The following is a 26401-nucleotide window of genomic DNA, read 5'->3' as shown; positions in this document are numbered from 1 at the left end:
ATATGCCATATAGTTTAACTTAAATGGTATTAGATATAATAAATATTAATCCGAATATCCGTTAATAATACTTCATATTTATATTAATTTGCTCAAAAAAAATTTATATGAATTTATGATCATTTGTACCTTTTTATAACAAAAAGTTAAAGCAATATTCAAAAATTTTCATTGTTAGACTTTTAATAATAGTCGTTTTAAAATTTTCAAAATATAACATATAAGAAAAAATATAAAATTTTATTATATAATAATGTGATTGTTTAAAATTTTAATTATATAAATTAAAAAAAATTGAGGATGCAAAAATTATTATTAAATCTTAATTATTCAAATCATTAACTGTCATATATATGTTAATCATAGTAGACAATTTCGTAGTTTTTATTTAAGGAAATAATAGAGAATATTTTTAGTGTATTACTAATCGATTTGAATATGACTGTTAATTTTTATTATGTGGTTAATGTGACTATAAAATTTATTTTAATAATATAAATTAAATAAAAGTGATGAAGGATATAAAAATTGTTACCAAATCTTTATTATTCAAAATTATTAATTAAAATATATATATTAATCATATTAGGTAATTTTGTAGTTTTTATTTAAAGAAAGAAATAAAATATCATTTTGATACATTAATAAGAATTTATGATTAGTTTATAAAAATTATACTATATGTTTAGATGAAAAAAAACTTAATTCTCTAGTGATTCTAAGAATCATTGTAATGATGACACGTTTCATTGGTAAAATGTTGTAATGCTTTTATTTTAATATATAAGGTAAGTTTAAACAAATGATCATAAAAACAATATGAGACTTTTAACAGCTTTAATCATTTATAATTTGTTTTTAAAAAGTCAAAATATAACGTAGACGAGACAATCTAAAATTTTATTATATTGTCAATATGAATATTTATATTTTATTAATAAATAAAAATGATGGAAGATTTATAAATTGTAATCAAATGTTAATTATTAAAACCATTAATTGTCATATATATATATATATATATATATTGTAATCAATGTTAATTATCTTTGTTGGCCACCAGATAATTTAATATTACACTTCTAGAATCTACAAAATAGTCGGTTGATTTCGGTAACCGGATACTGATACTGTTGTTAATTCAAAATAAAATTATTTATGCTTCATATTTTTCCCAGCCACCGATAGTTGTTATTAGGCTACTAGTGTACCTAAAATATTCGAGAAGAAATGTATTAGTATACGATTAAGGTACGAACTTTGGTTATACTTTTTGACAAAGAAATTTGTTATATTAATGATATTAATTAATTGAATGCGCACACACACATAAAAGAAAGGGATGGAAAAGAGCACAAATGATCGCATCATACGTGGAACCACACAATCTAAGCTAATATATAAGTATTTGTTTATGTGCCCAAAGTATTCAGCTTACATTTCTAATGGAAGGATCATTACGAGCATAAATAATTTTTCAACATCATCTATATTATCTATACAAACAACTTGTCCACATATTTTGGCAAAAATAAACAAATTTTGTCCACAATTATAAATATTATCTATACACTATACTTTTCATCATCATTTATTATCTATACAAAAGATCCAGAATATTGGCTTTTACATATCGTTTTTCTTAAAAAAACTAAGCTTTAAGCTTGCTTGAGGTATGATCTAATAAGTCTTGATCTCAGCATTACACAGCTCTGAGTGATTGATAAATACTCTGAGTGCTTTTCACAGCTCTTTTTTCTACAACAATTTTAATTTGTCAATCGTGTCTTAAAAAAATAATTTAAAACTACAGATCCAAATTTAAGATAGAAAATAAATTGGCTTTGGAAATTAAATTTTTAGAATTTTATATTTATTGTTTTAAAAATTATCTATGTAAATTTACAACAATAAAATCTACAATTACAATAAAAACATACATTATATATTCTAAATTAAAATAATAAAAGTAACAGTTTTTTACCAATCAAATCTTTAAGCTTTCTATAACCCCTCTTCGTAAATAGTTTATATCAGTTATTTATGAACTATTTTTTTAATTCCTTTGTGAAATATAAACTTATAGCGGAAATAATAGTGCACAATAGCTAATATTAATGACAACTGGAACGATGAAGATCCATTATACTAAATAACATACTCCTCTTCGGTGCGGATCCAGACAAATTATTAGATGGGGGCACAAATTTAAAATTTAAATAAATAATATATTATAAGTAGAATTATTATAAACTGTGAATATAAAACTATAAATTATTCAACTCGTAAAATTATATTTACATATACATATAATTTAAAAACTTTTTTACTAATATTATTAATCATAATAACACACTGTAAATAAATTAAAATTTAAAATATATAAAAGTAGTATATGTAATATTATGTCATTTTATACGATATAATTTTCCTTATCATATCACAAAGAACTAAATTTTCAGTTACAAATAAAAAGGAAAAAAGAGAGAAGAAGTAAATTCTAGAGTGTTAATAAAAAGTAAATAGATTGTTTGATATCAGTTAAATAAATCTAAACTTTTGGAAAATAAAATCTTAAGTTGAAAATATATGGAAAAAGTGAAGAAAGATAATAGAAAATGAAATAAGTATGTTAATAGGAAAAGAGGTAAAAAAAATACGTGTCAATAGCTAAACAGAACATTAAATGCACACAAAAATAATATGTGTGGCATCGAACTCTCAACAAGTCAAACCGGGCACTTTTACCAACTTTTTTTTTTGAAACCATTTTTTACTTTAATTACAAAGAAAGAACTTATAAATTATAACTGAAAAGTTTTCTAAAGTAGTTTTTAACATTTCTACCAAAAAAAAAGTTTTCTAAAGTAGTTGGGGGGACCTCATTGCTTATAATGTACATCCGCCCCTGCTCCTCTTACAGTAGTTTCTCAAAAAAATCATGGCATTGTACGCTCACAGGAGAACCTGAATTTCCAAATAAAGATATAGCATAAAAGCAAAAAAAAAATGTGGTGCGAATTGTTGTTATCACATGATAATAAACAACTAATGATTGCACAACAGTCTTTGATCATTGTTGGTCTGAGCGTGCGGTTATGTTATCATGGTCGAGTCTAAATTTGTTTTGCGAATAAATCTTTATTTCGGAAAGTATCGTCAAGTTTATTTCTCTTGTTATATCGGCAGCAAAAAATTCTTTTTGCTTCATATTTTTACAACTATTTTGATGCAAATTAGAATTTAAGGCAGGAAAAAGGCAGGATTATAAGGTTAATTGAGAATGAATTTAGTGATTTTGAATTTTAAATCTAATTTGTGCTTATAACTATGAAAATTCCAAGATTTATTATTGTTTTTAATATATTTAATAAATATATGGTTTTAAATCTAATTTGTGTTTATAATATTCAAGATTTGTTATTTTTAATATATTTAATAAAAGGTAATTTTCTCAAATATCATTTTTTATGTTTTTGTCACAAAAATAGCACTAAAAAAATAAATGACCAAATAGCACATTTTGTTTTGGAAAATTTAATATTTATTTTTTGTTTTTAAATATTTGAACACATTTCTAAATTCCACCCTTTAACTCTAAACCCTAGGTCTTAAATTAATTACTCAATGTTATAATAAATTCATATTTGCTCTTCAACTCTATCCTTTAACTTTTTTTAGTCATTTTTCTCTTTCTGATGCTATTTTTATGACAAAAACTTGATTTGTATCTTGTTTTTTTTCTTTCTTTTTAATAAATATATGGGTGTGTAAATAGACACTCCCAAAAATATAGTGTTCTAATTTTGAAAAAGTCGCTTCTATATTTCTGTACAATTTTACTCTTCCGTTTCTAATTTCACACCAGTTGATTTTAATTATTTAAATAATAAAATCTGTGAGATGTTAGATTATAGTATAAAATAACTATTTTGTAACTTTCTGTAAAATCTACATTACAATTTTATAAATACATATGCGCGTGTTTGTCGTTGACTTCGAAATTTTATTAACAGATACAAAATATAATTTATTTGACAAAATTCGGTGTATATTTAAAATTTTGGTCAATGGAGGAGATATACAGGTCAATCTGTTTTCAAATGACCACCGATCGTGTACAACGGTACGTGCATGCATTGAGTCGAAACTTGTAAAACAAATGGACTGTCGTTCTACGCGTATAGAGGGAGGGGAATAATGATGTCTCAGACAACGTAATAAAATAAATATAAAAGCGACTTGAGAAGGTTTGTCCAAGGCTGGACATAATATCCTTATCTGAAAGTATTTACCAGAACCGATCCAGAAAATAGAATATCTGATCCGGTCAAATTCTGACTAAATATCTGAATGAAACGAATTTTTTTTTGATAAACCCTATCGGCTGATCCGGTCGGTCCCGGGAGAAACACTCTTAGTGCTACAGAGTGGATTGACTACCACATTCCTTGACCCGAGTTTAGAATACCTTCCGACTAATGCCAGGGAGTGAACCGATAATCTGTTACGATTTACCATGTAAACCACTTGGACCAAAGTCCAGACTGGCCAAGTGATGATAATTTAGTTCCCAAGAGAATCGAATCCATGACTGATGTGGGTACACTAAGCCCAATAGATTTCCCACTAGACTACCACCACTTGGTTAATGAAACAATTTTTTTTTAAAAATCTGAAAACCAAACCCGAACCTGATCCGCACAAAAAAACGAAATGAGTATCCTAACATATCAACCATATATATATATATATATATATATATATATATATATATATATATATTAATACATAAAATTAAAATTGTAAATCAAATATATTAGCTATTATAGATATTTATAGAAAATAGATGTTTTGGATAAAAATACTCAAATAACATTATGTATATGGTTATTCTCGAACAAAAATAACCAATTTGAACTATATAAATTGACTATTTTAGGATTTTGAAATTATTTTAGATAAGTTTGAGTAGTTTGGATATAAAATATCTGAATAGAATTGAATAGTTTAGTTATTTTATATAAAAAGTGAACCCATCCGATTTAGGAGAATCCGACTCGAACCCAACTCGATTTTTTGTAATACCAGAGTGGGATCTTTTTTCAAAATTTGGAATAATCGATACCCGAATGGATAATATCAATACCTAAATGGGTACCCGAACATACATGCTTAGATTTGTCCCAACTCCCAGTATTAATTCATTACTACAGTATAAGTATATATATTATTGATAATAATAAAATATGTATATTATTAATTTCTTCTATAAAAATATGTATATTAATTAATGACAACATCTTAACTCCTTAATTGTCGTAGGGATTAATTTGTTACTCCAATAATAAGTAAAATAACTAACATATTCCATTTGTTTCTATGCACAAAATTATTGGATGAACCTTATTGTAAAGGATTTTCGTAGAGAATTTCTCAAAAGAGTTTTCCAATATTATAAAATCAAAACCAATAGAAAAAGAAGAGAAAATTGAGAGATCATTTGAAGAACTTAAGAAAGAGATAATTGGCTCACATAACCTTGGATGTGACCATAATTAAAGAACTACCTCTCATAAGTAGAAAATAATTTGATTCCAATTTTATGCCTATAGTCTATAATCTAACCCTTGTATAGTGTCCTTAAAATATCACTCAAACGAAGAAAGAAGCCAGCTAAGCATAACTTTATCCAGCGAGTTAAACCAATCTATATAACCTTTTTATTTTTCCTAAAAAACAGTGATATTAGAAAAATAAGCCAACTCAATGATTTAAGTTTGATAGCAACTATTGTTTTTTTTTGCTAAATAATATATTTATATTCTCAACTAATTTTAAAATTTAATATTTAAATCATCACTATTAAAATTATTCGAGGCATAGCCGATAACCATTTACCACATGATAAGTAAATTTAACGTTAGCCTATGACCATTTACCACATAAAAATATGATATATGTTCCAGTTAAAGACAACATGAGAATTAACAGTTAATAAACATGTTACTGTGTAAAACAAATTATTAGATGTATGGTTATTATATGTGTTGCATGATAAGTAACAGCTAATAATTATGTTAACAGCTACTATATTTTTAAATGACATCAACTATTAACAACCTATAATAACGATTATTGCACGCTAACTTTGTTGTTTTATTCATTAGTTTAAATTTTAGTAGCTAACATATCTATTTACATGATAAATAATATATTAGATTAATAACTAATACTAAATTATAAATATTGGTATTATATTATTGATTTGTTTAATGCGCTACAGATAATACTTAAGTTGCTGATCAAATAAGTATATTAATATTTCTATAGTATGTAGTGTTAGGTTTAGAAAATTGGCATTCAAAATTTTGTATATTATCAAAAACGAAGAATCAATGAACATATTCAAAGAAGGGAGAAAGAGAAGAAGAAAAAAAAGCGTAAAAAGATGAAGAAAAAAAGAATGGGTATAAAATGAAAGAAACAAAAAATAATGAGAAAAAGAGAGAAAGAAATGAAAAAAATGTATCACACGAAAAGACAATAAGTAGAGGTAAAAAAAGATAAGTTAACATTAAAAAAAAGAGAAATTGTACCGGAGAAAGGTAGTCAGATGAGACAAAATTACAGAAAAAAGAGTGTAAGAATGACTTTTACACTCCATGCAACAACAAAGTATCTAACTGGTTTCTCATCATGGCGTAAGGGTATAATCGTCCGTTCAAGCCACAATAGGCATAACACAGACCATTAACGTCAATCGATGTGTAATTCGCAAATTTAGACTTCCATTATGTACATATATTCAGCTAATTGTCTCCTTAAAAAAACCATAAAACATTTATAACTCTTCCATTGGTTCAGTTTTATTTGAAAGATAAAAGTAAAACTAAATTAGAATACTAATATTTTTTAGAATCTTATAAAGTTATTTCATGGATTGATATGCTCTAATCCAGCATAATTGTATTGCTCTATATACTTTTGCTGTACTTTTTTCGTTTGGTTTCAGTTGTATAAAACATATAAAACTAAAAAAGAGTCCATAGGGGTAGGTTTAAATTACAGATAAGGTTTAAGCCTAATGTGGAAGGGAGACAGGTAACGGTGGTCAGTCAGTTTCATTTAAAAGTTAGTAGGCAGAGAAAAATATACCAACAAAGCATCGATTTAACATTTTGGGCTATCCTCCTACTCTATTATAACTTAAAAACCAATTATTTTTGCCTAAATGTGGAGTAATTAATCACAAGAACATAAGAATATTCACCCTAACAGTGAGGAAGGTATTCTTATCTGCTATTTGTTTTTACTTCAATATTTTTACAACTTTAATTGTTGCAATTTCTTTAAAACGAGATTCAAATTTTAAACGGCAGTTAAATATCAATATGATGCTTTCATAGGTTGTAGGCATCGAGAGCTGACACAAAAAAAAAATGTGTTTCTTTATCTCTTAATACTCTTTCTTTAACATTCTTTTTGTTGCAGAAAATTAACAGAAAAAAACTATCTCGATAAGTATTAGCGTATAGAAAACATTCATAAGTAGAAAGAGTCCATTGGGATGGGCCCTTTTAAGAAAAAAGACATGTTACACTGCAATATCATCTCATCTTCTAGACGTCGAAAGTGTCGTTTGATGCAGCCACAAGTGGTTTTGTGAGTTACTCGGACTCTTTTAGCTTTTTGGAAGCAGACCCTTCTTCCTTATTCTTCTTCAGCTTACCCTCTCTTCGCTCTCTCTTCACTCCCTTTGATTTATCCGGCAATGGATTTTTTCCAACCTGCACACAAAGAGATTGAAACAAATCAGTTCGTGTATCTGCAATGCACATTATGTGTTTTCATGTGCTTTCTTTCTTTACCTCCTGCTCAGGAATATAAATCCTCCCTCTCTTCCCTAGTACATCATCTTGATCAACATTCTTGACCTATATAAGAAACAAAGATTGTTTTCATTGGTTGTTCGATTCTATCAAAATTTTAAGGAAACGTGACAGCAAAAAGCTACGGCAATGTTAAAAAGTACCTTCTTCTTGGGCTTATCTTTAGATGATTTCATAGCTTCTTTCCTTAGGCCTTCGTTGGGGAGACGATTACGACGGATAACCAAGTCCATGGATGGACCAACTTCAACAAGCTCTATTCTAGGCACGATGGTCCCTGACTTTTTTAGCTTAATAGCGCAGTGAGTAAGGAAAACCTTAGTTGGAGATATCGCTGTGCATATGTAAGCACGGTCTAATCCAGTAAGGTTTAGATTATCCACAACCTGCAGACAAAAACAATTCAACTTGTTTCAACTTCTGTTATAATTCAAAACCTTAAAAAGGCGAAATCATAGTTCACCTCGCCTCGAAACAGATCAGTCAAGACTTCTTTAAGCTGCTTCAGCTCTGGCACATTCTCAAAACCTTCTCCAGTAAAGCAAATGAAAGGCTTTGATCCTTCATGAGGTGCTATTTTCTTGTCGTAGGAAAACGATAGCAAAGATTTAAAGTTCTCAATCCCAACTTCAATCAGATCATAGACATGGTGATCATACATTCTTCCGAGCACAAGATTGTCAGGTCGTTTCTTTGTGTGAGAGCCATACTGCAACATAACAACATCCACCAAAAACACCAATGTTAGGACTCACCAAATCAATTGTAAGTTTTCTGATTCTTTTGTACCATGTTCGTTTGCTGGTCGCTAGCGTCAGCGACCAAAGGTTGTTTGTTTACTGGTCGTGGGTTCCGCGACCGATCGCAGCGATCAAACGCTAGCGACCAGCGATTAAAAATTTTGGACGCTAAAAATTCTAACGGCGGGATCAAGATAGTGCGATTAGAATTTTTTTTTTTTAAAAAAACAGTCGCTACATTCGAACACGCGAACTCCAAACGAACAACTATCAGCGACATTAAGTCGCAGTCGCTGATCGCTGACTCTGGTCGCTGACGCTAGCGACCAGCAAACGAACAGGGCCGCAATTATAAACTAAGCTTATATCTTCTACCAATCTACCCCATAAGAACATATGTAAAGACTAAACAAGACAGTAGCAGGATGGCTTTAAAATGAACCTAGATCATCTTAATAACAAACTTTATGTACAATAATCAAGAAACTATATGAAATGTGCTTACCGCGAAAATGCTACAATCAGTTTTGAGAGAGAAGAACTCCAAAGAGGTTTCGCCACCACTCTCAAAGGGTCTAATATTCTCATTCCTCCTCGAGTACTTGATGGCACCTCCTTTCTTTAAACGGTACAGTTCCATCAACACAGCGCTAAGCGTAGCGCTCGTCTTAGTTCCGTGAAGTATCAATGTCTTCTTACCATTCTCAACCTACACAAAACCAATATCAGATACAAAAGTGAGAAATTTTCAACCGATTCTTCGTAGATACGACCAATACAAGAATCAGCATCGAATTGAAGAAGACTTACGAGCTTAGGAGCTCGCTTTTCGAGCACACGCTTGGCTTTGTGGGTCTTCGGAGTTCGTATTTCCATCATGGCGACTTCCAACAAAGCGACGGGCTCCGAGGAAGGAAGACGAAGAAGAGGTTTTTCGATAAGCGCTTCTAGGGTTTTAAGTTCTAGCAATTTATATAGAATTTGTAATATAGACCCTTATGTTATTATGTTTATTTCGATTTGGTCCTAATACTTTGTTTTATATGATGAGACCCAAAGGTTTCAGTAGGTCCACGATAGGTTCAAAACTTCAAATAATGAATTGACGGCCCATGAAACTCTTAGGCAATTAATATTTGGACATTGCTTACAGATTCTTTTAACACATTGTTTAACAAACAAAAAAAAACATTCATGAAAGTCTAGGCATAGACTTGCTCAAAAAAAAAAAATTTGAACAATGAAGGAATACAAAAAAATTTCAGGAAAAGATCTTGAGAGGGAGCAGGTCTTTAGTTAGGACTGTGAGATAACTTGATTAATAGAATTGACCGTTCATTTGAAAAAACAAAAAGACAACAACAAAGTAGATTGTTACTTGGCTTCATGTCAAGAATGCAAATTTGAGACAAAGGTATTATCAAATAAAATCTTTAGAGAACATTTATTTTATGACGAGAAAACATTTCAGATATACTGAAAAGAAAACAACTTGGAAATTAGTCGTAGATATATCTCATCGTAGTAGTGGCAGATGTGTACCCACCATCAATAAGCAGGTTATGTCCGGTAATGAACCTTGACGATTCTTCACTTGCAAGAAACAAAGCTGCTTGAGCCACATCCTCCACAGTACCAGCCCTTCCGGTCAGTAAACTTCCTTTCTCAGCCACAGTCTTTGTCACTTCAGCCGCATCGATTTTGTCATTGTGAAGATAGGTACGATAAGCGTTGACCAAGATGTCAGTGGGAACTCCATGCGGAGAGATGCTGTTCACACGGATACCGTGAGAGCCAAGTTCGCATGCCGTTGTCTTCACGAGCCCGTTAATGGCTCCCTTTGAAAGCGTATATGCGTGACCTCCAAGTCCTCCCATTACCCCTGATGAACTTGATGTGCATATTATAGACCCTCCTCCTCCTTTTGTGTTTTTAGATGCATCAAAACTAAATTTAGCTGTCTGGTGATAAAAAATTAGGCTGCACAATATTGTTTAACCCCGAACGATACCGATCAAAACACAATAGTAGAAAACTAAAAAAACTGTAATTAATGAAACAAAAGTAACAATATAAAACTTGTTTACTAACAGTGTAATCACTATGTGATACCGATAAAACTTGTTTTCTCTTTGTTTTAGCCTTATTTATGTATCATAATTGGTTCTCTACTTCTCTATAGGTTGTTCATTTTTATAATTTTCTGTCTCAAACACGCTTGATACTGAAATTTTCTGGACAAACAACTAAAAAGCCATTTCAATAACATATGTAACCAAATCAATATTTAAGTATTCTTTTAAAACTGGTCAAATATTTTTAAGAAGACACATCTAAATCAAAACCGAAAATGATTAATGATATTCAGTTTCTATACTTATCTCTTAAGACTTGCTAAATTGCCAAATCTGATTGGACACCAAACTAAAACACACACCTTTGATCATGGCCTTGGCGGCATGTTTGATGCCAAGCAAGACACCATTCACATTGACGGAGACAAGTTTGTTAACCATCTTAATGTCCATCTCCATGATGCTACCTTCGTTCACAGCCATTCCAGCATTGTTGAACATCACGTCCAGCCTCCCTTTACGTCTCATGGCTAGCTCCACTGCTGCCTCCACATCAGCCTCCTTGGACACATCGCAATGAACGTAGCAGCCACCAATAGATTCTGCCATATGGACGCCTTCTTCATCGAGTATATCCGCGACTATGACATATGCACCATTCTCTGTAAACAGCCTAGCCGTGGCAGCTCCGATCCCTCTTGCTCCTCCGGTTATTATGGCTACCTTGTTGTTTAATGTTTTGTTTAAGTTTGCCATTAATTCCAGTTATTTTTTTTGGGAGTTTTGGTATTCGACTTTGCTCTTATACCGCTTTATTTTATGTTTCTTGTTTTAGACATGCTCTTTAACTTTCCATTCAACTACTTTTGTTTCTTTCACTTGTTAGTTCACCCATCTTCTTTGCGTTAAGGCAAGTTTGAAGAATATTAAAACAAAAACAAAGAGTGAGAAATTTCATATGGACTTTTGGTTGATTTTTATTATATACCACAACCTTATGACATGATATAATTCTCGAACTTTTGTATATCCTACTCGAATTGTACAATAAATTTTTGTAAGATTAAGAGGTGAATGTAACGTCTCTCTCTAGTTTTCTATTTATACAGCAGCACTTATACGTATATATATATACATATGTGATAATATGAAGATGCATATTTGATCAAAAAAAATATGAAGATGCATATGGTTGGGTTATCTTTTGATTTTAGTTCACTGTATAGGCTATGACTTTCATGAAACAGTGAAACTTTACAGAATCGTTTACAGTTTTTATCAAGTTGTTAAAGGAGAAAGAACAAAAGAAACATATGAAGCTTCGTTTACAAGTTTCCTCCTCTTTAAGGTATGATCTTGGTGGGGTCTTCACAGTTGACAGTGGGCAACCGATTCTTGTTTCCTCCACAACACTTTGCTTTGCAATCTTACATGTTCTGGCCACTCAACTATTCCTTTACTATTGCCCCCATAAAGACAAAGTAAAGAACCTCTAATTTAGAGGTCTAGTCATTAAATATTTGTTTACAATCTAATATAGATTCACCAAAGACATCTCAAGCACAGAAGTAGTTTGCATGGGAGTTGAGAAACAGAAGAGAAGGCATACCTTGTAAAGACTTTTCGAAGTCCTGTAATTGCCTGACGAAACCGGCGTTAGGACTAGCCACGGGTCTTATGCTCTTAACATGTTGCAATGCTTGGGTAAAAGTCATTCCATGTCTCTTCATGAGGTAAGCAACAACTACAGTGACACTGCAAGGAGCAAAATCATTCACGGAAGAGAGTGCCACTAAACTAAACAAAGTGTGCTCCAAATATCTAAGAAGCCAAAAAAAGAGTAAAAAAAAACCTGCGTGATTTGCCAACGAAGCAATGGACAAGAACGCTACCGCCAAGCTTTTGGGCCTCATCAATGAAATGGATACACTCATCGAAGTATACTTCCAAATTTGTGTCTTCCTTATCCACAACTATAACATATAAAACGGGTAAAAAAGACATATTGTGTATAACAGTTTGAAACCTTTATTACACTACTATACCTGGAACAACCTTGTAGACGAAATCGTGAGGGTGAGCAGGTGTCAAGGAGGTAGCTACGGTTAAGATGTGAGTAACGTTGCAAGACTTCAGTACGTTCTTGTTGGAAGCTGCTGCGAAGGATCCGAGATAGAGACCCTGTTGGATAAGGGAAGGGAGATTGTCTTGTCTATAGAGACGAGCAACTTTAATAAGACGAACAAGCTCTTGTATCCGATTCTTCACATAGGCTTCGTTAACCGTGGTTGCTGGTGAAGAAGAAGAAGATGAGGATGATGATGACCCTTTGTCTCTACAACTCCTGGTAATAGAAATGGAAATGGAATTGAATCATCGTTTAGCATGAGATAAACGATTGCAACTATGGAAATCGTGTTGACACAAAAGATGGATTCGATAGCGGATTTAGAAAACGTTACTTACATTGTAGAAAGGAGCAGGTGGATTATCCAATTAAGAGAAGAAGAAATCAAATCTGAGAAAATGGGGACTGAGAGATATACTAAAGGGGAAGTTCGCAATTCTCCAGCTTTTTTGAGGAGGAGAGGGATGGAAGATGCGTCCAAAGGGGGGCTTAAGTGTAAAATATCTGTTCCCCAAAGAAAAAAAATAAAAATTGTGTATAATAATTTATAAACTTTATTTTTATAATTATTATCTACTAGGTGTTTTCCTGCACCATGTGCAGTAAAAGAATTTTAAAATATTTTTAATAGATAAATATAAATTATATTTAATTTTTATTAATATTATAAATTTTCTTTTTTATCAATATTTTAATATAAATTTGATTTAACTGAACATTAAAATTAAGATAAATTTTTTTTGTTTATTTTGAATTATATTTAAGAATGTGCATGTATATATTTAAAATTATAATCTTATGTAGATTTTTCTATCTATTTATTTTAATTAATATATTAAATAAATATGTAAAATTTCATAATTGTCAAAAATTAAAATCAAACACTATTTATAAATTCTGTAGATATATATAAGAAACTAATGATTTTACGATTTAATTTGATTTTATGATTTAATTTCTATATTTTCTAAACATATGTATATATTTTTGAAATATTTTTAACTTAAATTATATTTCGAAATTTGAAAAGCCATAATTGAATATATTTATTTTAACGATGATTTATGAGTTATTACCATATTTTTAAAAAGTCCAAAAATATAAATCGACAATAAATATAATATATGAGTTATTACCATATTTTAAAAAATTTACCAAAAATATAAATTAACATTAAATATAATTATCCATGTCATATTAATCTATAAGACATGTCATCAATTTTAGTAGTCATGTCACAACTATTAATCTAGGTGTTTTCCTGCACCATGTGTAGTGATAAATTTTTTAAAAGTTCAATTTTATATTTTAAAATGTAATTTATTAATATTATATATTTTATTATTTTGAACAATAATTAATATAAATATAATTAATTAAGCATAAAATTAAGTGAAAATATTTTATTTAAATTATATTTAAGAATATATATATGTATATATATAAAGTTATAATCTTAAATAAAAAGATTATCTATTTCATTTGGTTAAATGTATTAAATCAACTTGTATAAAATTACTAAAACTCATATAAAATTGTATAGTTATCAAAAATTAAACTAAATAATATTTATATAATTTGTAGATATCTAAAAGAAACTAATGATATTACGATTTATATTTTTTAAAAAATTCAGAAAATTTAGAAAATTTTAGATGATAAAAATTTTATAATTATAAAAGTAAAATTATATAATATTTCGAAATTCAAAATGTTATATTTGAATATATTTATTTTAGTGATGATTTATGAGTTATTACCATATTCTACAAAGTTTACCAAAAATATAAATCAATATTAAATGTAATATATGAGTTATTGCCATATTTTAAAAAGATTTCCAAAAATATATATCAGCATTAAATGTAATTGTCCATGTCATATTTAACCATATGACATGTCATCAATCTTAATAGTCACGTCACAATTTTTTTTGTGAAAACGATTGTAGGAAAGACATGTGGAAAATCACTTCTCAAATATAGACTAGGGGATATCTAATCGCTGATAACAATTTTGGAAAGTGTTGATTTTATTGAAACTTTTGAATAACTCATAGAGCTTTTCAAAATATAAGACTTATTTATTAATCTATCTGGTCATTTTTTTGTGAAAATAAGATTTTATAAATGATATTCCCCACAAAAGTAAAAAAATGTTTTTACAAAAGAATATTATCAGCTGCTATAGAAAATATGCCAAAAAACATAAAAGCAGAAGACAAGAAGACAGAAGCAATCATTTCAAGAAAAAGAAAGAAAAATAAGTCGTCCATATCTCAATTACATTGCCTATAAGCAATGGAATGACAAATCTAATGCCTGTCATTGGTATGTGTTCAGAAAAAAAAAAAATGCCTGTCATTGGTACCGCAACTAGTGCGCAAATAGTCATCTTAAAACCTGCTACAATAGCAAAGGAGCCATAGCGCCCAAATCCTCCCGCAAATGTACATAGAGCAATCTTGTGCAAAACAATCTTTCAATCCAATGGCTGACCCGCACAACACAAAAGCAACGATACAAAACAATCAATCATGATCTTTGTGATGGAGAGGAGCAACGGCAAGAGATGGCAAGGAAGCATAGAATTTAGCCAAAGACTTGAGTAGAACGACAAGATATAGCAGAGAAACAGAGACGAGACTCAAATCTTCTTAAAGCAGAAGACGATTTTGGATAATAAAATTAAACTGACCATATAAAAACTGTTCAAACCAAAGAGGAACTAACAAACAGATCAATTAAAAAAAAAGGACTTATTATTCACACCCAAACCACAGAGATCAACGAGTTATCAAGCCCAGACTCTCCAAAACTCGTCTCGGATCCGTAATAAAGACTCCTGTAATCCCCAGGAACCGCTTGGATCAGCTTGAAACACCTCTCCCTCCTCTCCGATTCACCAATCAACGAATAGCAAAACGACCAGAGAAGCTGGACAGACTCCGATCTGAGGAAGTTCCTCTGCACTTTCCTCCCGTCAGGTAACCGAACGCACAGCCTGCAAACAACGGTCCGATCCGAACCGCTCCTCGGCTCTTCGGACAGCTCCGGGAATCCGATCACCGAGTTGGGAGATAGACATGTTGGTGGACTCTCGGCGTCGGCGTCGGGGAGTTTCGTGGGCGTTTGGTATCAACGAAGGGAGATAGATTCTCTAGTAATGATTGGCACTCGAGCACCGCGAATAGTCTTTTCGCCATCGATCGGAACCAATCGCAAAGAAAAAACCCTAATTTTTTATTTTTTTGGCTCAGGTGCTCAGGCGCTCAGGCGCAGAAGAAGGAGCGTTTCAGTGATTTTCGCGATTGAAGCTTATATATATAGAGAGGCGTGGAGAGAGAGAGAGAGAGAGAGAGAGAGTAACGCCGTTTCCTTTTTTTTAATTGTAAATAAATTTACTGTTTTTAGTCCAGAAATTGTGTTGATCAAAAAAAAAAAAGTCCAGAAATTGAATTTATAGATATGCACCCTTTTTGCTCAAAAAGGATATTCGACATTTTTTTTTGTTTTTGATTTTCCCTTTTGTTGTGTAAGTACTTTTTTTTTGTATACCATCATACTATATAGATTATGGGAAATTTAACGAAATCTATATTGCTTGTAAATTGAGCTTTCGTTGTCCAACAAATCTTAACTTGTGTCTTGAGTCTTTCTTGGTTGAGCTCTACGACATCTTTTACGTTTTGAGGTTTCCGTTTTTCTCTTTGGTTCAATCAGACTAGAAAGATTATAAGATAAGATTCAATGGTGGAATAAAGAGTCTGCAGATTCCAAACATCCAAAAACAAAGTCCTAAATACAGGGAAAGCATGGCCCTGTCCACTGACCAAGGGGAAAGTACAAAGATCAATACAATTAAATCATTCACCAAACAAGGAACTTGTTGTGACGGATGTGAGAAGATATAGATTAACAGATTAATGAATAAGAAGGATTGACACAGAGATTTAACGTGGTTAACCCTTAGGGTTTAGTCCACGGGTAAAGAGAGTACTTTATTGATGGATGCTAGATTTTCAGAGTACAATTCGTGCTACACAATAGGGTAAAACCCTAGATATATATATATAAGAAAGTCTTTAATGAAACTTTCCATATTTCTCGGATTTGGGTACTATCGACCGATACGACAACACGTCTATCGATCGATACTCCCCTTTCATATATCGCCCGATCCATGACGTCTGGATCGCCCAATATAACTCAGCTCGCAGATTCAAGGCATATTTCAACAAATCTCCACCTTGACTTGAATCCTCCATAATCAGATGTACCAGAATGCACTTCTCTGTGCTCAGAATACAGATGTACCAGACTCCCTCTTTGCCTCAGATGTTCCGTCGAACTCAGACGTCAGATGTCCCGTCGGACTCAGATGCTCCTCAGAGCCAGATGCCCCTTAGGGTTAGATGCCCATCAGAGCCAGATTAACAGCTTGAGATGTTCAGCAAATCAAGACAATGCTTTAACTTGCTGTGAGGAACCGCCTTAGTGAACATATCTGCAGGATTATCAGCTGTTCCTACCTTCTTCACTTCCATCCTCTTTTCTTCTCTCACCAACTGATATCTTACATCAATATGCTTGGTTCTCTCATGATGAACCTGATCCTTGGCTAAACAGATAGCACTCAAGCTATCACAGAACACAGTAACCTGATCATGATGAAGACTAAGATCACTGACCAGTCCTCTCAACCATATCGCCTCCTTAACAGCTTCTGTCAATGCCATGTACTCTGCCTCAGTAGTAGACACAGTCACCGTCGACTGCAAAGTCGCCTTCCAGCTCACAACAGAACCACCCAGAGTAAATACATAACCAATCATATATCTCCTACTGTCCACATCTCCTGCATAATACCAATCAGAATAGCCTATAACCAGGCTCAGATCCTTGTCTTCATAGACAAGATCAACATCAGATGTACCTTTAAGGTACCAGATTGACCTCTTTTGGCCAATCATCTTGCGTCTCTGAAACTGTCGTATCGAACGATGCATAAGTGCTGGTGTCGATCGATTTCCCTTGTCTTGTCTCCATAAACAAAACCAATCTCAGATGTACCCTTGAGGTACCAGAAAGTCTTACATTCAGAATTCAGTAGCTCTTTCAACTTCTGAACATCACACATTTTCTTGACAACTATCATCTTGATATCTACATACAACACCGGATAGATATGCGAAACATCCTCCACCTTAAATATAAATCATATTATTTATGATAGTGATGATTTATGAGTTATTACCATATTCTACAAAGTTTACCAAAAATATAAATCAATATTAAATGTAATATATGAGTTATTGCCATATTTTAAAAAGATTTCCAAAAATATATATCAGCATTAAATGTAATTTTCCATGTCATATTTAACCATATGACATGTCATCAATCTTAATAGCCACGTCACAATTTTTTTTGTGAAAACGATTGTAGGGAATACATGTGGCAAATCACTTCTCAAATATAGACTAGGGGATGGGATATCTAATCGCTGATAACAATTTTGGAAAGTGTTGATTTTATTGAAACTTTTGAATAACTCATAGAGCTTTTCAAAATATAAGCTTATTTATTAATCTATCTGGTCATTTTTTTGTCAAAATAAGATTTTGTAAATGATATTCCCCACAAAAGTAAAAAAATGTTTTTACAAAAGAATATTATCAGCTGCTATAGAAAATATGCCAAAAAACATAAAAGCAGAAGACAAGAAGACAGAAGCAATCATTTCAAGAAAAAGAAAGAAAAATAAGTCGTCCATATCTCAATTACATTGCCTATAAGCAATGGAATGACAAATCTAATGCCTGTCATTGATATGTGTTCAAAAAAAAAAAAATGCCTGTCATTGGTACCGCAACTAGTGCGCAAATAGTAATCTTAAAACCTGCTACAATAGGAAAGGAGCCATAGCGCCCAAATCCTCCCGCAAATGTACAAAGAGCAATCTTGTGCAAAACAATCTTTCAATCCAATGGCTGACCGCACAACACAAAAGCAATGATACAAAACAATCAATCATGATATTTCTGATGGAGAGGAGCAACGGCAAGAGATGGCAAGGAAGCATAAGCCAAAGACTTGAGTAGAACGACAAAACAACATAGAAACAGAGACAAGACTCATATATATCTTCTTAAAGCAGAAGACTTTGGATAATAAAATTAACTTAGTAAACAAAGTTATGATCTGACCATATAAACTGTTCAAACCAAAGAGAAAACTAACAAACAGATAATTTATTCACACCCAAACCACAGAGATCAACGAGTTATCAAGCCCAGACTCATCAAAACTCGTCTCGGATCCGTAATAAAGACTCCTGTAATCCCCAGGAACCGCTTGGATCAGCTTGAAACACCTCTCCCTCCTCTCCGATTCACCAATCAACGAATAGCAAAACGACCAGAGAAGCTGGACAGACTCCGATCTGAGGAAGTTCCTCTGCACTTTCCTCCCGTCAGGTAACCGAACGCACAGCCTGCACAGAACGCTCCGATCCGAACCGCTCCTCGGCTCTTCGGACAGCTCCGGGAATCCGATCACCGAGTTGGGAGATAGACATGTTGGTGGACTCTCGGCGTCGGCGTCGGGGGAGTTTCGTGGGCGTTTGGTATCGACGAAGGGAGATAGATTCTCTAGTAATGATTGGCACTCGAGCACCGCGAATAGTCTTTTCGCCATCGATCGGAACCAATCGCAAAAAAGAAAACCCTGATTTATTTTTTTGCTCAGGTGCTCAGGCGCTCAGGCGCAGAAGAAGGAGCGTTTTCAGTGATTTTCGCGATTGAAGCTTATATTATATAGAGAGGCGTGGAGAGAAAGAGAGAGAGTAACGCCGTTTCTTTTTTTTTTTTTATTGTAAATAAATTTACTGTTTTGTAGTCCAGAAATTGTGTTGATCAAAAAAAGAAAAAGTCCTGAAGTTGAATTTATAGATATTCACCCTTTTTGCTCAAAAAAGGATATTCGACATTTTATTTTTGTTTTTGATTTTCCCTTTTGTTGTGTAAGTACTTTTCTTTTTTGTATACACCATACTATATAGATTATGGGAAATTTTACAAAATCTATATTGCTTGTAAATTGAGCTTTCGTTGTCCAACAAATCTTAACTTGTGTCTTGAGTCTTTCTTAGCTCTACGACATCTTTTACGTTTTGAGGTTTCTGTTTTTTCTCTTTGGTTCAATCAGACTAGACAGATTATAAGATAAGATTCAATGGTGGAATAAAGAGTCTGCAGATTCCAAACATCCCAAAACAAAATCCTAAATACAGGGAAAGCATGGCCCTGGCCACTGACCAAGGGGAAACTACAAATATCAATACAATTAAATCATTCCCCAAACAAGGAACTCATAACAAAACAGAGAAATTAAGAATAACTAGGTGATTTTCCGTACTCATGCATGGATATAAATATTTATAAAATAAATATATTATTATAAGTGACTGCTATATACTTTAGTTTTACATTAATTTATAATTTGTATGCATAATTTATATTAATAATATCACATTACTTTAATTACACTATGATTTTAGATATATTATATCTAGTCGATTTTTTTACAGTCGATTTAATTATCATTTAGATATATTAGATTACGTTTATTTCTCTGAATTCGACTATAATATTTTTTATTCAAAATATATTAAAATTTTGATTATTTTTTTTATTTGCATTTTGGTTGGTTGTTGTCTTCTTTAATTTTAATATAATCTATTACTTTAGATATAATGTTGATTAGTCGAATCACTCATATTGTGAGTATATATTGAGTTACATATATTCTTTCAAATTCAAACTGAAATATAATTATTTTTATTTTTATGGTTTACGTGGCCGGACTAATACATTAAGTATCAAGGCTTGGTTTGGCAAAAATCCAATTGATAATTAATATATAATATTTTACATATCTAATTAAGTTAAATCAAATTAATTTTATTTATCATTTAATTTAATGTGCATGTAGGATCATAATATTTATCAAATTATATGTTCATTTTTAAAAAATATATATATTAGAAAATAAAAGGATGATCAAGAGGAAAATACATACATAAGTAACTCATACATTTTTGGAAGCTTATGAAAACATATCAATATTTACAATAATTAAAATATTTTATAAATTCTAAATAATTTTATATCTTAGATTTATTGAAAGGTAAACTAAAATTTATTTTAAATAATCTAAAAATAAGAATTCATATCTACTTTGGTATTTTGATTATGGTTATATTAAACTCCACAAACATAAAAACATAAAATTTTAAAGCAAATTTAATATTAGGAAAAATTATAATTGTGATAATAAAATTATAATTTAATATTAGCTTTCATGTTTAATGATTTCGTTTGTTTTGGAGGAAATATAATGTAATTAATTGATTTAAGTTCTTTCCCTTTAAAAAGATACTATATGATTCAATCCATATATAGATACAGTATATTTTATAAGGAATGAAAGGAATATTCGCTTTGATTATTGTTAGAGTAACAATAGGAAAATAAGATTTTGGAGGCTAAGGGTTTATATTTAACGTATGACGAAGCAAAAGAAGAAAAAAAAGCAGCCATGTCTCATTTTCTGATCAGGCAGCTCAAGCTATCGAAACTATCCCTCATCCGAGTAAGCCACCTCACCGTTTCTTCCCGGAGCTTCTCTAATTGCATCTTCAAAGTAACACCTTGTGGAACTACTCAGAGAGATGGCGACGTTGGATATCTAGCTATCTACAGCTATGTTGACAAATTGATCGACTGCACACAAAAGAAGGTGCCTATGGAGTTAGTAAAAGAGATGGGAACCATAGGAGCATCCCACGGCTGGGTAGCAACTTTAAAAAACGGGGTTGTGTGTCTTCAAGATGACCTAGACCCCTATGCATCGTATACAGACCCAAAACGCATTCCTTTGCCTCCACTTGTAACTCTACCCCATTGCCAAACCCAAATCGTAACCAACGTAGCCATGTCCTCTTCTTCTCCCGACGAGGATGAAGACTGCATCGTGGCTGTAAAGTTCTTGGGACCTCAGCTAAGCTTGTGTAGGCCTGCTCATAGAGATTGCAAGTGGAGCAACATCAGAATCACAGACCCCAGCTTCTTCTCCTCCCATGTAATGTACTCCAAGAGAGATGGGATGTTCTCCATGCCAGCTTCTGGAGGAAACTACACTGCATCTTGTGATCTTGGGAGACACGTGACCGAACCAAAGATTCAGATGCTGTCGTACCCGAAACAACGCGTGTTTGAAGACCTGTATGTAAAGAGCACGGGCACGTTTTTCGACAAAGAGTTTCTGAGAAAGTTCGACTGGAAGTACACGGACTGGTCTTGCAGGATGGAAGCACTACTTGGTGGAGTCTTCACACACAGGCGAGACTTTTCTTGTGAAATGGTCTAAAGATATCAACCCACAAGACATATTCCTTGTGTTGAGAATAGACGAAGGAAACGCTGTCTATACTAAAGACTTCGGAGATGAGTGCATTTTCATTTCTAAGGCTGAATCTTTTTGTCTCCGGGCATCTTGTTTACATAACAAGAACCAAACTGCATCTATCACTTAAGCAACACAAGCTTTGGAATAAATTGCATGAACGATGATGAGAAAGAGACGGCTGGAGAAAAAACTTTCCCAGGCCTTTTTGGGTTCCCACCAAAGCTAGATTCCAGAGGTAAACGTATCCTTTCTTCACGTATTCAGTATCCAGTGTAATAAAATTATGCTCTTTCATTTTATTTCTTTTGTTAGCCTTCTTGAATCTAGTCACTACATAAATAATAGTATTGATTGATCGGTGGTACAAAAAGTACTTATTCTTGTTGAGTTCATAGTTCTTTAGCGATTTCATCATTTAAAAAAAAAATGTTAAATTTGATTCAAAAGAAAATGTATTTTTACAGCAGTATCTACTTTTCCCCTAACATTTTTGCAACATAAGAGATAAAAAATTAAGTCTCCACGTATATATTTTTGATAACTTTTTTTTATACTGCAATATAAATAAAGATGATGATAAAAGGTAAAATTTTGCAATCATATAAACAGCATGCATCACAGGGCCAAACTCAGATCAATAGCAACATATATACTTCAAAAGTCTATTAGACAATGACAGAGAGTAGAGAGACACACACAACCCAAGAGTTTTATTGTACTTATCAGTTCTCTCCTTATTTTCATTCAACAAACAGTAGCAAATGTGATCACTCAAGTAAGATAGAGCCTTCTCTCAATCAATCATTTGACGTAAGTCACAAACCAATCAAGCATCTCCTTGTGAGCTTCTTCTGCAGCTTTAACAGCCTCTAGGTCATTGATGTCGTACCGAGTTGTCCAACCGTGTGAGACATTCAGGAAAATCTTCACATAACTACTCACCTACACATTCCCGACAAAGTTAAGTTAGTTAAAGACTTAATAAAAACTTTGTCGACTCGCTGAAGAAGCAGAGGCTCTACCTCGGGCTTGGAAGCAAGAATCTCTTCAAATTGCTTCACGAGAGCTGGTGGGGTCAAAAAATCATCCTCAGCTCCTAGTATAGCTATTGGAACCTTCACACCTGCAAGAGGAAACCATAAAATCGTTAAGGCATGCACCATGGAACCAGACCAGTTACAGTTGTCTTTAAAAGTACCAAAAACCACTTTACCCTTGATATCATCCACAGTGACATAAGTAGGATGAAGCAAAACAGCGGCTTGGATAAGCTCTTGTTTTGACAATTCCACAACCACTTTTCCTGAAGATCATTTATCAACACAAGAGAGACAGAATAAAAAAAAAGAGAGTGTGTTTAAGAAACTCACCACCCCAGCACATCCCAGCAGCTCCAATGGCAGTGATACCTTTGTTCTTTATGGCTTCAAGTACTGGCTTTGTGTCTTCAAACCCCTTATCCTAAGGACAAGAGAACATGAACTGTTTCACATATGAAAAGAACAGAACAAGGTAACATAATATCTAGTGGAACAAAACTGCCAAAATGAAAGGATAAGGAACGAACAGGGCCATGGTCTTTCATCCAGACATGGACTGGTCTCTCCTGATGAGAGGGGTCATAAGGATCTCCATAGAAGTAATCGGGAACCACGACATAGAATCCTGAAGCTGCAACCTTGTCCGCAAGCGCCCTTAAGAAAACATAGTTACATAAACAATTAATAATTCTAAATATTCATTTGCAGTTGTGCCGAAAACAACAAAGTAGATGCAGAGAACGCAACTGACTCAATGCTTATTATAGCATCTCCAATCCATACCTATTTTCTACACTATAATTCCCACAAAAATAGAGTAACTCTATTTTATTTGGAGTGAAAAAGTAAAAACATAGTCACTCTATTTTTTTTTTGTCACTCTATTTTTTCGTTCAAAGAATTATTCTATTTTTCTGGGAATTATAGAGTAAAAATAGGTTTGGGTTGGAAATGGTCTTAAAACAAAAAAAAAATTCTTGCAACCAGTAACACATTCAGATCTTATCTACTAATATATACTTCATATTGATGAAGAGGGGAGAAGTATTATAATACCTCAAGTTTGGAGCTTCATACCCTGAAGAAGAAAACACAAGATGAAGTCAGAACACAGAGATGAGAAATGATCAAATCAACAGATGGGTCCAAATAAAAACTTTCACTTTTTACTCAAATCAAGTCTCTAAATAAACAAACGACTTTCAATCAGATAAAAGACAAAATAAAAAAGTGGGTACTGTTTACCATAAATATCGGAGACGAGGAGGACGCACTTCTTGGAATCTGGAGAGCCAGAGACGTAGGCATCGAGGCCACCTAGCTTCTCTACATGACCCGAACCGGAGAGAGGGTTAAGAACCGGCGGGTTTTCGCAGCACTGAGGTCCCAACATTATTGGTTCTTCAAAGTGGTTCAGACAAAAAATGGCGACCAAACTTAGTATACGTGTTTGTTTGTTGTGGTCTATTATTAAATAAGAGTTGGTTGCGGTTTAAGACACTTTAATGGACTTTTATTTCGCTTTTAGACATTTTTTGACACTTTGTTTATGATCTAACGGTCAAACATTTTCATTTTATTTTACACATTTGTTGAGACTTTTGTCATGATCTAACGTCACAGAGTTATATTTGTCAAGAAACAACTAAACGGTCTAGAATAATGATTTGTCTCAAAGTCTCTAGAAAAGGAAAAATTTCCAATTTTTACAAGCGAGATTTATTGCAAATGTTTTGCAGCAGAAGCAACAATTTGTTATGAAGCAAACAGAGCCACTTATATAACTTCTTGCTTGGACACTTTTGCCGGATACCATTTACACAAGAGAGATGATTGAGAGAGGGTTTCCATGTTTTAAAATCATTCCTTTAGCTAAAATGAGAGAAAGAACCTCTCACTCACTCTCTTTTCTCTATGTAGAAAGTAAAAACAGTCTGAGTAATCCGGTTAGGAGACTGAATACAAAATGTTCTTCTCAGGTTATATCTATGCTCTTTTCAAAAGAAAAAAAGGTTATTAACTACGAAAAGAAGCAAAAAGTTAAGTAAAACTTAACATCTTCCTAAGCATGGCGTTCGAATACCCATTGGCATTCGGATCGGATTTTTTGGGTTTTTGGGTTTTTGGATTTATGTTTTTAAGTTCCATACTAAAATTTTATTAGTACGAACCGGGTTCGGATAATAATACTTCGGGTTCGGTTCAAAATTGTATTGCATCCTAAAACCTATAAAATAACCATATATCATACGGTTTCGGGTTATATCGGTTCGATTCGGATATAACCGAAATAAAAAACAAATTTTTTGAAGCAATATGTATTGCCTTATATAGAGTAGACTTGTTATTTCAATAAACAAATTAAAAATTACTTATTTATAACTAATTGGAAAATTATAAATTACTTATTTATAACTAATTGTGTACTTAAAGCATTTATTAAAATTTTAATATTTATTATTATATAATTACCATAAATATTGAATTTAATAATTGAAATACTTATATATATATATATTAACTATTAATTTTGGATTTTTCGGGTTACTCGTTCGGGTTCGATTAATAAAATTTCGGGTTCAAATTTTTTTGTACCACCTTACAAAACCCGTTCATATATTTTTACATTTTGGGTTGGATAACGGATCAGGTTTTTTTGGTTCGGATGGTTCGGATTTCGAGTTCTGGATTTTATGCCCAGACCTACATCTTCATGTATAGCATGAAGTGTCTTTCTCTCTCTCTCTCTCTCTCTCTCTCTCTCAAAACATATATATATATATATATATATATATGTGAGCAAAATGTACTGCTACATTAATTCAAGAAATGTTTCCATCATCTTTCATGGATGTACTGTTGCATTAGTATTTCTATTATTTCAAATTTAAAATTTTATTGAATATTTTTATGGGAGAATTAGTAATTTACCCACGTAAGGGTTCAAATTGGAGATCCACCATTGAGTTGACATAAAAGCATATTCCAATACAATTTCGGTTACAGTTGGACGTTTTTGTCCCTTTTACCCATTCTTTTCTCTGTTCTCTTTTGAC

The 26401-nt window shown here is 32.3% G+C and overlaps 6 protein-coding genes and 1 pseudogene across 7 annotated transcripts; 1 reads left to right on the top strand and 6 right to left on the bottom strand.

Moving 5' to 3' along the window:
- Positions 1 to 7427: 7427 nt before the first annotated feature.
- Positions 7428 to 9599, bottom strand: LOC130496226 (ribosome production factor 2 homolog). Its single transcript, XM_056988120.1, has 6 exons — positions 9443 to 9599; positions 9138 to 9341; positions 8356 to 8601; positions 8036 to 8278; positions 7872 to 7937; positions 7428 to 7790 (listed from the first exon to the last, which is right to left on the bottom strand). Exons 1-6 carry the CDS (start codon positions 9509 to 9511, stop codon positions 7671 to 7673), a joined length of 948 nt encoding a protein of 315 aa, XP_056844100.1. The 5' UTR covers positions 9512 to 9599; the 3' UTR covers positions 7428 to 7670.
- Positions 9600 to 9950: 351 nt separating this feature from the next.
- On the bottom strand, positions 9951 to 11491 carry LOC108809779 (short-chain dehydrogenase reductase ATA1). Its single transcript, XM_018581921.2, has 2 exons — positions 11070 to 11491; positions 9951 to 10553 (listed from the first exon to the last, which is right to left on the bottom strand). The coding sequence occupies exons 1-2, from the start codon at positions 11461 to 11463 to the stop codon at positions 10132 to 10134; spliced, it is 816 nt and encodes a 271-aa protein (XP_018437423.2). The 5' UTR covers positions 11464 to 11491; the 3' UTR covers positions 9951 to 10131.
- A 359-nt stretch (positions 11492 to 11850) lies between these two features.
- On the bottom strand, positions 11851 to 13307 carry LOC130496225 (dual specificity protein phosphatase 1-like). Of its 2 annotated transcripts, none has more exons than XM_056988118.1 (5): positions 13174 to 13307; positions 12753 to 13051; positions 12560 to 12680; positions 12317 to 12462; positions 11851 to 12199 (listed from the first exon to the last, which is right to left on the bottom strand). In XM_056988118.1, coding segments are annotated over exons 1-5 (612 nt in total). In that variant the 5' UTR covers positions 13176 to 13307; the 3' UTR covers positions 11851 to 12155. The 2 variants fall into 2 exon arrangements, with proteins under 2 accessions (XP_056844098.1, XP_056844099.1); XM_056988119.1 differs by having other exon boundaries at positions 11851 to 12166.
- A 2151-nt stretch (positions 13308 to 15458) lies between these two features.
- LOC130496224 (plant UBX domain-containing protein 12-like) lies at positions 15459 to 16154 on the bottom strand (annotated as a pseudogene).
- A 2758-nt stretch (positions 16155 to 18912) lies between these two features.
- LOC108838916 (plant UBX domain-containing protein 12-like) lies at positions 18913 to 19681 on the bottom strand. The gene has a single exon (XM_018611779.2). The coding sequence runs from the start codon at positions 19531 to 19533 to the stop codon at positions 19093 to 19095; it is 441 nt and encodes a 146-aa protein (XP_018467281.2). The 5' UTR covers positions 19534 to 19681; the 3' UTR covers positions 18913 to 19092.
- A 1754-nt stretch (positions 19682 to 21435) lies between these two features.
- Positions 21436 to 22266, top strand: LOC108807754 (uncharacterized). Its single transcript, XM_018580001.1, has one exon. The coding sequence runs from the start codon at positions 21436 to 21438 to the stop codon at positions 22264 to 22266; it is 831 nt and encodes a 276-aa protein (XP_018435503.1).
- Positions 22267 to 22920: 654 nt separating this feature from the next.
- Positions 22921 to 24811, bottom strand: LOC108806777 (endo-1,3;1,4-beta-D-glucanase). The gene is made up of 7 exons (XM_018578970.2): positions 24591 to 24811; positions 24402 to 24423; positions 23873 to 23999; positions 23676 to 23766; positions 23519 to 23608; positions 23328 to 23428; positions 22921 to 23247 (listed from the first exon to the last, which is right to left on the bottom strand). The coding sequence occupies exons 1-7, from the start codon at positions 24736 to 24738 to the stop codon at positions 23107 to 23109; spliced, it is 720 nt and encodes a 239-aa protein (XP_018434472.2). The 5' UTR covers positions 24739 to 24811; the 3' UTR covers positions 22921 to 23106.
- Positions 24812 to 26401: the final 1590 nt, after the last annotated feature.

Source organism: Raphanus sativus, chromosome 6, assembly GCF_000801105.2.
Source record: "Raphanus sativus cultivar WK10039 chromosome 6, ASM80110v3, whole genome shotgun sequence".
Classification (NCBI taxonomy): Eukaryota; Viridiplantae; Streptophyta; class Magnoliopsida; order Brassicales; family Brassicaceae; genus Raphanus; species Raphanus sativus.
The sequence above is the reverse complement of the archived record's forward strand: the minus strand, read 5'-3'. Positions and strand labels throughout refer to the sequence as shown.

What these genes read in the sequence shown, in the direction of transcription:
- LOC108809779 (XM_018581921.2), bottom strand. Translation starts at nt 11,463, where the DNA reads ATGGCAAACTTAAACAAAACATTAAACAACAAGGTAGCCATAATAACC. An exon ending in CGCCAAGGCCATGATCAAAG is followed by an intron (nt 10,554 to 11,069) that starts GTGTGTGTTTTA and finishes AAAACACAAAAG; the next exon opens with GAGGAGGAGGGTCTATAATA.
- LOC130496226 (XM_056988120.1), bottom strand. Translation starts at nt 9,511, where the DNA reads ATGATGGAAATACGAACTCCGAAGACCCACAAAGCCAAGCGTGTGCTC. An exon ending in AAAAGCGAGCTCCTAAGCTC is followed by an intron (nt 9,342 to 9,442) that starts GTAAGTCTTCTT and finishes GGTTTTGTGTAG; the next exon opens with GTTGAGAATGGTAAGAAGAC. An exon ending in CTGATCTGTTTCGAGGCGAG is followed by an intron (nt 8,279 to 8,355) that starts GTGAACTATGAT and finishes TTTTGTCTGCAG; the next exon opens with GTTGTGGATAATCTAAACCT.
- LOC130496225 (XM_056988118.1), bottom strand. An exon ending in CGTCTACAAGGTTGTTCCAG is followed by an intron (nt 12,681 to 12,752) that starts GTATAGTAGTGT and finishes TATATGTTATAG; the next exon opens with TTGTGGATAAGGAAGACACA. An exon ending in CTTCGAAAAGTCTTTACAAG is followed by an intron (nt 12,200 to 12,316) that starts GTATGCCTTCTC and finishes CCTCTAAATTAG; the next exon opens with AGGTTCTTTACTTTGTCTTT.
- LOC108807754 (XM_018580001.1), top strand. Translation starts at nt 21,436, where the DNA reads ATGTCTCATTTTCTGATCAGGCAGCTCAAGCTATCGAAACTATCCCTC.
- LOC108806777 (XM_018578970.2), bottom strand. Translation starts at nt 24,738, where the DNA reads ATGTTGGGACCTCAGTGCTGCGAAAACCCGCCGGTTCTTAACCCTCTC. An exon ending in CCTCGTCTCCGATATTTATG is followed by an intron (nt 24,424 to 24,590) that starts GTAAACAGTACC and finishes TTTCTTCTTCAG; the next exon opens with GGTATGAAGCTCCAAACTTG. An exon ending in CACTGTGGATGATATCAAGG is followed by an intron (nt 23,429 to 23,518) that starts GTAAAGTGGTTT and finishes TTCCTCTTGCAG; the next exon opens with GTGTGAAGGTTCCAATAGCT.
- LOC108838916 (XM_018611779.2), bottom strand. Translation starts at nt 19,533, where the DNA reads ATGGCGAAAAGACTATTCGCGGTGCTCGAGTGCCAATCATTACTAGAG.